General features: G+C 39.1%; 1 protein-coding gene across 1 annotated transcript; it reads right to left on the reverse strand.

Moving 5' to 3' along the window:
- Window positions 1–1,399: 1,399 nt before the first annotated feature.
- Window positions 1,400–14,269, reverse strand: CRABP1 (cellular retinoic acid binding protein 1; the record flags this gene model as incomplete). The annotated part of the gene is made up of 3 exons (XM_009581307.1): window positions 1,400–1,722; window positions 11,317–11,430; window positions 14,147–14,269. Coding segments are annotated over 3 exons (288 nt in total), but the record flags the coding sequence as incomplete, so codon positions are not given.
- Between the last annotated feature and the right edge of the window lie 5 nt (window positions 14,270–14,274).

The following is a 14,274-nucleotide window of genomic DNA, read 5'->3' on the forward strand; positions in this document are numbered from 1 at the left end:
ATGCGAGCTAACATGCAGTGTATTTAATTGGTACCAACTGAACCAAGGTCTTGCAAACAGGGTTTGGCTTAAAGTTAGAGTGTGGAAGGAAAAGATCCCCCTTTTCAACGGCAATATTGTATCGTGAGTGCTGATAGCAGAGAAATAGTGTGACCTGTCAGAGCAGAGGAGACAGGAAACATCGTATGTTTCTCTCCTTATGTGCTGCTGTAGCCCACACTGCAATGTATAGAACAGGTGGCTGATTTCTCCATAGCAGTTTGACAGTCCTATCAAAGGGGATTCCTCTGCATAGCTATGCTAGTGATGAAGAGACAACTAATTTGTTTCCCATGGATGTCCCAAGATAACCAAGATTTGGACCTATTTTCCCCTTCTGAGTATTGAGCACAGTCCAGTGAACAGGGCGTATACTCTGCTAACACTGAACCTCTTAAAAATCTTCCATGATTGGGTGACATGAAGCAGATGAATTATTCTTGCAAAGCTGAAAGATTGTCAGATAAGCTTGGATACTGCACTGAAATAAGTAGTGCTCCTAGTCTCAATCTCTAGATATTTCCAAGGCTGAAGAACAGAAGAGTTTCTGGTTCATTAGAGGAATGTCTGTTCAGCTTGAATGTAATACTTCATAGTGCTGTGGTCAGAACTCTGAGCCAGAATAAATACATTAAATTTGGTGTTTCTTTCATTCTTGAACTATGGCCCTGGTTCAAGGGCCATACTTAGTTGTTCAAAGAATGAAATATTGAGTCACCAAAAGCGAGAGCTGTAACACTGCGGGGGAGTGAAGCCATTGGAAGTTCTCTCTGTCACAGGTGAGAAGGTAGGAGAAAAGCAGCTTTCCTCAGCTTTATCTTTTTATGGCCCAAACAAGTAAAGTCTGTCAGATTCTGCTGGCTCTCTGAGCAGGCCTGAGGTGCTTGGGTGTGATGACAATAAGTATTAATCATGATCACAATGTTATTTGTCCTGTAGATACAGCTGGGTTTTGTACTTGGATAATGAGTGTCTCAACAGAGAAAGTTTGGGCATTCTTCAGAGACGCAGCAGGAAAGAGGGTAAAGATCTCTCCTTGTCTTGTGTGGTTCTGCTGAATCACAGTCCCAGCAATCCTAGGATACAGGAATTGTTCCTCAACAACTCCCCCAAGGAGACAGGACAGAAAGAAGGAGAGAAGCAGAGCTCTGGGTTTGAGAGAGCAGCCTGGAGCTCCACGAAAGGCCTCACAATTCACTTCTCTCCTACACTTTGTATTGCCCTAGGAGGTGTTCCCTGACAGCATAGTGCTAGCCAACAGCAGTGAAACTCCATACTGACTTCAACAGAGGGTAGAAAGTGCTTCAGTCCTAACTAAAGCACTGCTGGTTTTTCTATTAAAAACACCCCAAAACGGCTGTGAGTTATGCCCAGTAAGTTTAATAATTGATGAAACCATAGCAAGTGACAACTACAAAATACAAAGCAGACACAGAAAATGATGGCATAAAAGTGGGAAATGTCTGCGATGAAAAATGAAAGCAAAATACACTTAACAGAGGGTATGGGTTCAGATATAACACACACGGTCACATACAACACCGCATTAGTAACAGCACACACAGATACTCATTATACTGGGGATTTTCACAGTTCTCCACTTCATCTCAGATGACAAGTAAATTGATGTTTTTACTCTCTTACATAAATTCTTGTGCACACAACATCATCAGCACCAAAGGTCTGGAAAAGAAATAGAAATCAATCAGAAGAGATGGAACCAGCAAACATTTAACACCATTTTTAATGTTATTTTTACTATAGTAGCTAGTTCTACAGCAGAAATACATTTTCCTATGTCTTTTGACAGATGAGAGTAAAGAAAGGAGTCATTTTGGAAGAGGAATGCAATGTAAGTGACCTTTTTTCCAAGGCATGATGAATTTTGTCAGAATGATAAATGATGCAGAAATTCCCTTTTTCTATAGTTTCTTGGCATGCATTTATAAATAAACATGAGAAAAGAAATGTGGAATGTACTGTTGTTATATTTAGAAACAGTTGCAGCACTTTGAACTGGAAATGCTGAGGATGGAATTCAGACGGCATGTTCAAAAGGTATTCTTTGATATTTGCAGGTATAAATCAGAGTAGTTCAAATGAAGTCAGGGGAGCAATGCTGAAGACGAGGAGAACGCATACCTATAACCTGTAAACATAATGCTGCTGCAAGATGTTGACATACCATGCTAGGATACCAAAACCCTCTCTCCCAAGCTGTAATGTGGGGAGTGTCAATCACAATCTTCTTTCAGGATATTGTGACCTTAACCCGTGAATTTGTTAACTATGATAAGGGTCTGAAATGAGGGCACATAATGGAGAAAAATGTAGTGGAGGTCAAACTCATTTCACATGACTAAACATCTCACAAACGTTTAATCACTACACATCTGAAAGCCACGGACTTACTACAGACTATGTCCCATTATCATCCATTTCTTGTACCAGATTTAGTGCCTCAGTGTACCTTGATTTTCCTTTACCAGATACTTAGAGTTGGTGTTATATGATGTTATACCATTGACTAAAACAGAATTTCAGATACGCATCTGAAAGCCTGCATTTTTTAAATCACTCTGTAGTTCTGCACTTAAAAGGCAATTCTACCACAGCAATATTGCAGTACAGATTATCAGGACATTTAGGCAGGACAGTGATTGTGGCAGCTGTCTGAGAAAGCCACCTAAACCCCAAAGTGTTTGTATGTAATTTCAGGTCTGGCAGGCAAAAATCTAAGCAAGCAATTAAACATGAAGGAAATAATGGGTGCAAGAGTAAGGAAATACTGACTGCAAAAAAATTCATGTTCAGCTACACCGACAGTTAGTTTTGAGCTCACTGCTAACAAGCTGTGGGGTGGGATGTTTGGCTGTAATAACTGCCAAGGTCTCACTGAAAAATATAGTTAAGACCTACCCCAGTGTGTTATGAAAATTCAGCTGGACTTTATTTGTTTTAATGCTTTCTACGCCTGTTTTGGCCAACACCTCTTTGAAAGGACTTGGCTTTAAAACTGACTCTGGCTTATATTTTGTTCACTTTACTGAGGAGAAAAGTGTTGGTATTTTGGAGATATAGGCTTTGTTTTTATGCATATAAAGAGGTTATCATATCAATCTTTATGTACATTTTTTGCTTACACATGAAAATGTCTGAAAATGAACGTTAAAGGATGCTGATAGTTTTCTACTATCCACAGCACCAGCTGCAAATACCCTTACTATGGCTTCCTTCAACATTTCCAAAATTATACACAAAGGCGAAATTATTTAAAAGAAGCAAGTCGGAGTCAAGACCATCCAGGGCTTGAGGTTGTCTGTGGAGACTGGAAAGTCACTGTGACAGCGATTGTCTTTCTATGGTACATTCAGGCACTGCTAAGCACAGTGAAGTTTGGGTCCCCCAGTGCTATTTCAACACAAATCATAATAGTAAAACAGTCTTTGTGTAGTGTTCTTCAAGAGCTGGCACGGCCCCAGTCTGACAGTTGGAGCTGCACAGTTATGCAGCCACATCTTGTGATGTGAGTGGGTGCCACATCAGCCAGTTCTAATGAGAAAGGCTGCAGCAGCAGTTTGCCAAAACTCTTGTAACCTCCCTAGTAAATTTATGTCTATTCTTTCAGGGAAATTAAGGGACAAACTCCTTTCCCTAAACCTGTGCAACAGCAGTTATTCTCACAACAGGTCAGCAGTTGTACTGAGAGGGAACACTGCAGGGAAGAGGAGATTGAAATAGATGTGATCCATACTGCAAGTCTGTCCTAGGGTGCCACTGTAGGCCTGAGGGTTTGAAATTCTAGTGTCCAGTTCTGAGACTGCACTCCTGGGCACAGCTTGCTCCTAAGACATCAGTGTAGTCTGACTGGCAGCTTCCTTGCAAGACCCACAGGAGGGAGTGTGAAAACAGTAACTTTTTGGGAAAGCTCAGTAGTATGGGTGCATCCAGAATGCATTGCAGAGGCAGCAAGTCCACTGAACGTACACACAGACTCATTGTTGTGCACTCACAGAGTCACAACTTGACACGCTTGTGACAAAGCGCAATGGCTGTTTGTTTTGTACTTCCAACATCCAGCTCCAGCTGGAGTTCTGGACTCTTGAAAATCTCAGGCAAAGCACTGCATTGCTCTGTCAGGATAAAATTATGCAGAAAACATGGAAGTACCTGGGGAACCCAAATACAGGCAAAGCACTACATTGCTCTGTCAGGATAAAAATTATGCAGAAAACATGGAAGTACCTGGGGAACCCAAACACATACTAGTCTTAGTCAGTTACTATACACAAGGATTGTCATTCTCTGCAACACACCAGTCTTACAGTCTGGAAAACCACTGTAATTTAACACAATCATATCTTTAAATCTAAATCGCAAAGAGAGAAAATTCATGCAAAGCCCAACTACAATTACTCTGGAGTACCATGTAGCCACTGGGCACTTCTCAAACAGCCAGGCATCCCTTCCTTGAAGACCCAGCTTAGGTTATGTGGCCTCTGACCTGTTTCAGGAATAAGCTGCATTTTTTAGCACTTTGATTTTATACCTTATACCCATTCAGATGATTAGCAACCTAATTCCATAATGAAACACATAAATAAATAGCTTTGATTTTCATGGTTATGTACATGGTTTAAATGTGGACTTATGTAAAAGGTGTTTCCCTATCTTATTGTAACTTACTAGCATTGTTGATAAAACTCCACTAAATGTTGCTACACAAAGCAAAGAGGAATGTGTTCAAACTTGCTGCATTCCTTTTCTTATGGTTACTCAGGAAACGTCTAATGTACAGCTGGGCCCAAGCTTAGGGGAAGGTCCAAATCAAAAGGCTTACTCCTCTGTCCTTCACACTTAAATCCTTGTATTCAGGGGTAGGATGAAACAGTTTAGTGTCTATGGTTGTAATTCTAGATTGGAAAAAGTGATAGTTCCTGTCAGAACAAGCAGAAATCTTTAAAGATTTCCATGACCCAAAGGAGTAGAACGTCCTAATAAAAAGAAAGAGAGCGAGCAATCCTGGCTATTTGGTGGTGAAGTTTCACCAGCACAACTAAAAAAAGTGCAACACTACCAAACTGCGGTAGTGTTTGTCAAATCTAAGGAGAAGATGCAGGATTTTCAAACACCATCTTCTCATCAGCTTGCAAAGGTCCCACTTATCTTACAAAATGCTACAAAGCAAGGCTGCTGTCTAGATCTAAAATAGGATTTTAAATGTAAAACGACTGCAAATTACGGAATTGTTTTCTTCACTTAGCTTGTCATAATCGTAGCTAAGATATTACTTATATGAATCCTCAGAAGAGGCTTTGTCCACATGCAAACTTCCATGTTATCCAGAATAAAGATATAAATCTTCATAATAAAGGCATATTGCATATTTCATTTCTCCTCCTGACTCCCATAATGTTTTATGAAAGAGGTTGATCATTATGGGGCCGTAGTCACAGAAGGTGCAGCCCCCACTTTCAAACTGGGATATTAATAGCAAATCACCCAAGATACAGCCTCACTTTCTGGAGGATTATCAATTGACAGGACCATGCAAAATCAGGTCATTTATCAAGGTACCTAAATGTTGGTATTTGTGTTTGAGAACTGCTATATTATACAGATTCCTCAGAGTCATGCAGCAAACAAATGACAGAGGTCAGAACATGAGACAATGGTTTCTCCAAGTAGTAGTCTTGAAAGCCAGTACACAGCAAACATCTAAGCTACAACTGATATTATAAGACGCTATATACAGGATCAGATGCATCCAAGATGCAAATGGCTTTGGCTTCTTTCTCTGCCTATATGTTTGGGATGTGACCCAGACCAGGCTGTACTAGTGAGCAGTGGCTGCAGGTCCCTAAGCCCCCTTGTAAATCTGCTCGTGGCAAATAGTAAATTAAAGCATTAGGTCCATGCAACACATATGTATGCATTATTACAGGTTTCTGAACTTTTATCAAGGCTGTTTTAATGAGATTAGCAGCAAAACCCCCCACTGACCTCAGTATGAGTAGGCCCTCCTTTTGATAACTGATTTTATTTAAGATCACTCTCCAAAAACTACAGAAAAGTTAAACACTTAGGTAGTTTAACGTTCAATACAAGGCTTAAGCACATCACAAATCTCAGCATTCGGCTGCAAATATCTTTCCAAATCTGCATTGACCTTTCTCACCTACTATGTTTAGTTTCAGAAGCCAGCAATGTAATTTTAAAAATGTTCACTCACTCATCTAGGCTCCACAGTTCACCAGTTTTAATCAACTACAGCATGATTTTTCTGGGGAGGGAATGTAGAATAGAAACCATGCTTGAAACCCCCCTAATGTTCTGATCTTTGACCCTTGCTATAATTGATTCTGAGAACCCCTGTGTGATACGTGAACTGTGTAAAATGTGGTCTGAGGCTGTTTTTAAAGCCCCTCTTCAGTAATCATCCACTTTAAAATGTTTGTGTGTTACAGATTAAACTAAAATCTATAGAGGCATGAGCAGCTATGAAAGCAGCAATGCAGATAAAGTTTGAATATAAATGTTTCTCATTTGAATAGCTAACATTTGGAGGCAGCATCCTTTAACTTTGTAAGAGCAGACCTTTTGTTCTTCTGACTTACACAAGTGATTGATAGCTCACTAATGTCTCTGACAAAAACACACAGCAACAGCAAAAACATTATAGAGTATAAAAGAAAAGGGAAGAAAAAGCATATTAGAATAGACTTAATCCCAGATCTTACTTTTCAGACAAGTAAAGGAAATATCTATCTCTGTGTTATATTCTGATCTTGATTGCTCAAGTGCTAATCCAAGTACAGTTTATGAATGTGGAATTGTAAATACAGATATTCTGACTCTCTGTATGCATTAGTCTTAAAGTACAGTACAATATTATCTAAAGATACAGTCAAGATCTATCCTTTTCACCCTCCCTTGCTTGCATATTCCATGTAATTTTTTTATCTACATTGTTCAGTACTTCTAAAAATGCAGCACTGAAATGCCAGCAAGTGCATCAGATAAGATTAGAATAAACAGCACTGATGAAAGTAGTTGCAATGTTCTAACACATTCACAGCACCTTTTTTACAAAGCAGAGCTTGATCCTTCTTCCCTTACTGAGCTGAAGGGACTCTTTTTCTAATAGAACTTTAGACCTACACCTGCCATTGTAGGAGTCAAATATTATTTATGCTACTAATAAAAAGTAATCTCATTCTCCATGCTGCAAGGAGCTAAGGAGAACTAAAGGCAAACTTAACTGGTACCTGAAGGTAAAGAAAACCTTTGCTAACTAGTTTGTTCCCAGCATCTGTGTGCCAGAGGACATGATGTGACATGGAAGACCATTATATTGCTCCAAAGCAGTATCTTTGAAGAACATAAGGAATTATTCTGCCAGGATGCAAGAAAGATCGATAATTATACAGTAATATGGTTTCTATTTTAGCTCTGTGGTAGTCATGACAATTCAACACTCTTTTTTTTTTAATTATATGTGACAATAAATGCATTTTATTTAACATGTTGTGTTGGGGAGAAAAATATATCCTTCCACTAGGAAAATGTCATAATCTAATAGACCCCCTAAGCAATGCAGCATATTAGATCAAAATTATGTGGCAAAGCTCCAACATTTATGCAGCCAGTATTAGTGGAGTAAAACTCATTCCTTACCCCCTGCCTGTTGCCCCAAGCCTTTTTTTGATTCATGCCTCAGTCTAACACATTTAGATTCCTTCTTGCAACTTTTTCCAAATGGGGTATGAGTTTTCTTGATTTCTTCTGCAAATGCATGTAATAGCTAAGAAGGAGACTCAAGATTTCTTGAAAGATTTCTTTGGATAGAGAAACAGGAGCAGAGACTGTGAGAAAAAGTATCAGCCTTACAGAGTTCCTAAACTGCTACATCACAGGCTCTGCCTCATAAAAGACGGCTTCCCCCACTGCAGACATCTAGAAGTTCACAAGAATGTGGTTTCCTTCTGCTTATTTAAGGCACTCTGCCAGAATGGAAATAGGGAAAGCTTACCAAAGCACATCAGAAAGAGTAAAGGAACAGAAAATATTTCTTAGGTAAGTAGGGAGGTTTGAGAAGTGTGAAGATGGGAATTGTTAAATGCCGAAGTGATATGGGCAGGAAAACTGAATGAGAATGAATTTCAGGTCCTAAAGAAACCTAACAAAGCTGGAAAGACGGAAGAAGAAAGAAAGGAGAAGACAAAGAAAGATCTCTTCTTCTCACTGTGATCTTAGTTTTGACGAAGTAAGATGTAAGTGGGAGTTTGCAGACTCAGATGCAAGGAAAATTTCCAAGCATAAGATAAAAAAATCTAAGTTGAATCTTTCTTCACTGGAGTGATGAAAAACCCAAACACAGTTGAGAGGCAAGAGATCAAAAGGGATGGCAAGGTCTTCTCACTAAGAGCTCCTATTCCTACTTTGTTCCCTGTTATAGTTGAGGAACACACCTCAACCAATACCTTCAAGGAGTTTAGCTTTTAAAGCCCAAATAATGGTCTGGAGGGAATATTCTGGGGTTCTAAAATTAGGGGCCACAGACAAGAAACTGTAGCTTCCCTTACCCTCTTCTGTCTTCCTCCAAACAGTAGAACCCTTTGCTGCCTCCCGGAAGGATTAATTTTGGCCATCTTAACTTCTCCAAAAGACCAGAGACCTCACTCTCACCACCATTACTCTTAGGAACACCTCATTGCTGAGCTTTAGGGTGTCAGAAGATTTTGAACATGTTGACCATGTATTTAAAAGATTTGTACATTCAGTCCCATCAAATGTCATGAGGGGCTTGAAAATCTTTGTCCTGAGGACTAATGTCCTAATATTTAATAAAGCAAAAGAGGCCATTGTGCTCCAGAAAAGAAGTAGGAGAATGGAACTACATATCATATGAAATAGTAAAAGACAGAGAGAATGATCTGGATCACTTGGAAGCAAACACTATGTTTTCATAACGGCCATGGTAAAATCGTACATTGCAACCAATGAACATAGTCCCAACCTGCAGGAGAGGGGAAGGGGATCAGTCTGGGGAATCAGAAACAAGGAAAATTACTTGGGATCATGATCATCTGAGCATGAGTTCCCAAAGAAAAGTTAACAAAGTCTTTGCATGTAAATCAGAATAATTTCAGGTAAGAGTAGGGAGATGAAGTCACCGCTACATCGGGTGCTAGTGTGATCACTAGCAAAACAGTATGTGCAGTTCTGGTGTTCATAGTTTAGAAAGGAAATTGATAAATTGGAGGGGGTTATAGAAACACTGAAAGAATGATTCAAGGAAAGCTTGCTTTATATTGAAGGGCTCAAGGTCTTCCAATGGTTTAGCTTAACAACGAGAAAGTTCTTCCAAGAGGGGGTTTGATCAGAGAAGTATTTGCAATAACAAACTTTAGGCATATTATTTAGGTTCTTTTATACACAATATGTAATGACTGGAAGTTGAATCTAGACATATACAGATTAGAAATAAAGTGTGTATTTTAATGCAAGGAAATTAACCAGTAAAACAACTTATCAAAAGTTATGATTGAGTTCCTATAAATGGAAATATTTTAATAAGAAGGAAGTTTCTCTAATTTATATCCTAATTTGAAAAATAATTAATTCAGAAAAGCTGAACAGACTGCATTATACAAGAAAAAAGGTTAGATGACTTTATAATCTTTGGATCGCTCTGGTTTCTTAACCAACCTCATTCTTCTTCCCCAGCAGGGTAAGTTCACGTTGCTGATTGCAGGAGGCAATTATATTATGACTGGCTTTCTTGCTTTGCTTGGAGCAGTTCACTTTGTCTAACAGCTGCCTCGCTAGTTTGTTGCTTAAATAATAAACTACAGAAATGTATTGTTAGAAAGCTGGAAAAATTATAGTTGAGAATATATTTTGTCTACTGCATTATATATAAAGATATGAAGCAGAGATCAAAGTACTTTGCCTCCTAAAGTTTTTTGATAATATAAAGAATTCCAGTGGTTGAGTCAAAAGAAATTATCCAGAATTGGAGTATTCATTCAATAGAAACCAGTGTGATTTCACTAACAGCATACACCTCCTCATAAGGGGAGGGTGAACAGTTCCAAGATGCCTGGAATAATATTAACACCTTAAAAGCTTTTTGTTTATACTTGGTTAGGTTTGGGTCCTGTTTTTGTTTCAGATGCAATCTTAAAAACAGAGCTCCAACTACTTTAGAGAAACATTGGGGAGGCTGTTTGTTTTTTAAAGTGCAAAGGTTTAGTTAGTGTGATAGTTTGAAATAAAACCTCCCTGCTTTGATGTTTTTACCCGTCACTCCAGCAGCCTGTCCTCCATGCCCAAACTGATGAGGCGTAACAGTCTAATCAACTATTTATCCGGAATTCACTAGTAAGAACATGTGCAAGAAAGAGATTCTGAACTCAAGCTGAACTTGTAACTCAGAGAAACTGTGTCTTTATCCAGTTCTGGATATTGTTTCATTAATGTAGAGGGACTACTGAGGAAAGATTCAGTGAAGAGAACTCAACTCTAACAGAAATAAGTACAATATAAATAAATAAACTGTGCGTGGTTCATGGCGTAAACGGTGAGGCAGTTGCAGAAGTGCTGCTCAGAATGCCTACAGTAACCCTGCTGCCATATGGAACGTCACACAGGAGTGGGGGGATGTTGGCTGACAGCAAATGTGCAAATCGGTGTATTTCTGAGAAACTCATGAAGGCAATTCTGAACTGGATTCAGAGATGATCAAGGAATTGGGGAAGGTAGCAGAGATGGGGGAGGAATTATATGTTCTTCTTAACAGAGTGAGATTACAGCATGCTAACAACATGCCACATCTTTCCTGCTATACACTGTGTGATTGTGGATAAGGACCAACATATTATGCACATGCCTAAAAAGAAGGTTCTCCAGAAATGAGGTCAAATGCCTTAATCTCACTTTCACCAGAGAAAATCTGCAATAAATTAAGCAAATTCTTTGGTGGTGGTGTGAATTTACAGAGTAGAAGTGGCCCACTTGTGATTATTCTACCAGTGAAAGTATGGCAAAAGTTCTATCAATAAAATGCAAGTGAGAACCTGCATATATCTTTATTTGTTCTTAAAAAAACATTTTAAAAAGAAAGGAAAAAAGTTATATATGAATTGTACTGTAGAGGATTATGAAAATGGTAGTTTTCCAGATGGATTTAAGTAAGGAAAAATAGTAAGTCACACTCCATGGTAACAAAAAACTGTTAATGTGGTGCATGTATTGGGAGTTCAAGGTTCTTACCAAAATCAGCTCATCATTAGCTAATTCTCGAGTCCAGTATGTTTTGGGGCCATCTCCCTCAATAAGAGTTTGTTTGCAATAGATCTTGTTTTCATTCTCCCAAGTGGCCAAACTCTGCAGGCAAGAAAACCATTAGGAATAACATTAATTATACTCCCCAGCAGCATGAGGCAGAGAGACAACAATGAGCAGTAGTGAGAATAATTGCTGCAGTAAAGGAGCAACACATAGATAGATAAAGGCAAAGGGAAAAAGACATCAGTGGGAAGTGGTGAAATGAAAATTAAGGTGTGAGGGGGCATTTTGGAAATAAGTATCTATTAATAACAAAGTAATTGTAAATATGTCTTTTCAGTGTAAATCCGCATTTGTTTCCAAATTAAAAAGCCACCCAGTTTTCATAAAATGCTGAATGCTGAAAAGTATAATTTAGAAACATGTGATAATGTAGTGTCTACATTCCCAAGCATCTTTGTCCACATGTGGTTTGATCTGACATGCTATTTATCACTACAGAGTCCCCTTAGTGTAAAAGCATAAAGAATCATACGTATCATGTTGTGGTCATAAATAATGCAGTATTTGTCACTTACAAGCTTTCATGCTATATGGCACTGTGCCAAGTTAACTGCATATTAAACACTTATTGTACTAACAAACTAGAATAAATCACAACTAAATTAAAGAAACTTTGTTAGAATTCTGGTGTTTGCAATATTACTTTTTTAAGGTTGTGGGTCTGGAGATTGAAATACCCTTGGGCATTTTGCAAAGCATTTCAATAATGACTCTGAAACCACTGGAAAATAAAAAAAAACCATAGGATTTTGTTTAGCTTTCACAAACAGGCAAGCCCCGACTGTTGCTTTTCATTCTAGCACTTAACTATTATTCTACAGTGCAATGGAACAGCTGTGCAGAAGGATGCCCTGTAATGAATGTGCAAGTAATCGCTTTATAACTAGCACATGGGAGACATTAATTAGTCTGTGATTATATACATATACGTGTGTGTGTGTGCATATGTATGCATAAATTCAAGTTAACACTTCCCAGACTTTCCAAGGGAAAAAAACTTTACTTTGATTTAAAATTAGCTGTTTACTTTATAAATATTTTTTCAAAACAATAGGGTTTTTAAGCGAACAAGCCATCTCAAATGGCAGCTATAGAAGCTATGCCTTGCAGTACAACTTCATATGACTCGCTCTTTGTCTGTATGAACAATGGATCAAGTTAGTTGGCAGAACAAAACCCTCCACCCCATAGTGTATCAAAATCTATTACCAGTCAGCAATTTTGCCAAATATTGCAAATTACATTCTGAAGTATTATTTTATTATCTGTCAGTTTCTGCTCTGTGGCCACATCTTGGTTACATACACACAGCAGTACAACTTACTCCTTAGAGTGGACTATAAATAATTCCACAACACATGGAAAAAATTTACTACTTCACAAAACACATTTCTTTCAGATTTTTCCAACTTTCATAGCTTACAGCCGTAATTATTATTTTTCCATCTGCAGCAATAAATCCTTCTCTAGAAAGTGGGTCACATTTATTGTATATGCATTATGCATGAAGACACTAAAATACTACTTTTGCCAAACAAGATAAATTAACAAAGCCAGCAACATTTCCTGAACAAACTGTTAAATATATGATAACTCATCCTAGAGATCAAGTGGATGTTCTAAATGTTCACTGACTCCCAGAATCTGCCTCCCTTTTTCATAAATTTAAATTCACAGCAATTGCACTGGAGATAGTAAGTTCTGAATTTTTAGTGGTGCAAATGGTCTCAGAAGCTGACCCAAGAATTAGCAGAGATCATATTTTGGAAAGTAGATTATTTCACATCATATGATACTTTTAAAACTGTATTCTCATTTGGGACTACATTCTGATACTCTTTATTCATACTTCTTTTGTAAGTGTTTTATATATAATTCTCTTGTGAGATTAAAGTGCCTGAGGAAAGGATAACTAACCCATGTCTTTGATAACTTTTTTCAAAAGACAGCTATGATCACAGCCCAATTCTCCAATACTCCAGATCCCATACATCTACACTGGTGAGAAGCTGGTGTCAGATGTTGCCGACTTAAAGCCCCCTCCACGGCCATAGAAGTGGTTACAAAGGTAGAGGAGCAGGGGCTCACACACAGAATCAAGCCCAAAACACTCCAGTGAACGCCCTCTAATGCACTTCTGCACAAGGAGATGGTGTAATTACGGCTGGTATAACACTAGCTGAAAGTCTGTCTTACACTGTTAAAGACTTATCTGATCAGCAAACTGGAGACATGCACTTGCAAGGGAATGAAAGAGGATTTCGGCCCCAAACTACAACAGTCTGCGGTCCTGCTTGTGAACTCAGCTGACTCAGTTTAGGACAAAAGTTATGTCAGGTTTGTGCACTAAATCCTGACTCTCGAGGTCTCCCTTGCTCCACTGTTCCCCATGTTCCCATCAGAGCCAGAGGTTGGGCAGAGCTTTCACTGCAGCTCAGGTCTCCAGGGCAGAGGGAAGCAAAAAGAGCTGGACAAAACCCTGCCAGCCAAGGAGCCAGCAGGCAGGTACTCGAACTCTGCCTTTGGGACCTGCCATGCTCTGTTGCCTTCAGATTTCAGTTTTACCCTGCAAGAGGGAGAATGTCGGACAAGGGACAAGAGGAGCGGCGACCACCAAGAACCCCCAAGGATAGTTTCTGGGAAGGGTGGAGGGCAGCAATGCCACTGTCTGGGGACACCGGCAGCAGATGTGTTTGCCCCATCTAAAAAGAACTTGATAACACACCACACACCCCCCCAGCTCTCCTCCTACCCTGCACTTTCGTCCATCCACCGTCTCCTCCTCAAAGCTCTCCCCGATTTTGAAGTTGATCTCAGTGGTGCGGACAGTGGTGGAAGTTTTGATGTAGAACTGGTCCCCATCCTGGCGGATCTCCACGT

The sequence above is a fragment of the Fulmarus glacialis genome, unplaced genomic scaffold (assembly GCF_000690835.1).
Source record: "Fulmarus glacialis isolate BGI_N327 unplaced genomic scaffold, ASM69083v1 scaffold37337, whole genome shotgun sequence".
NCBI classification, from domain to species: Eukaryota; Metazoa; Chordata; class Aves; order Procellariiformes; family Procellariidae; genus Fulmarus; species Fulmarus glacialis.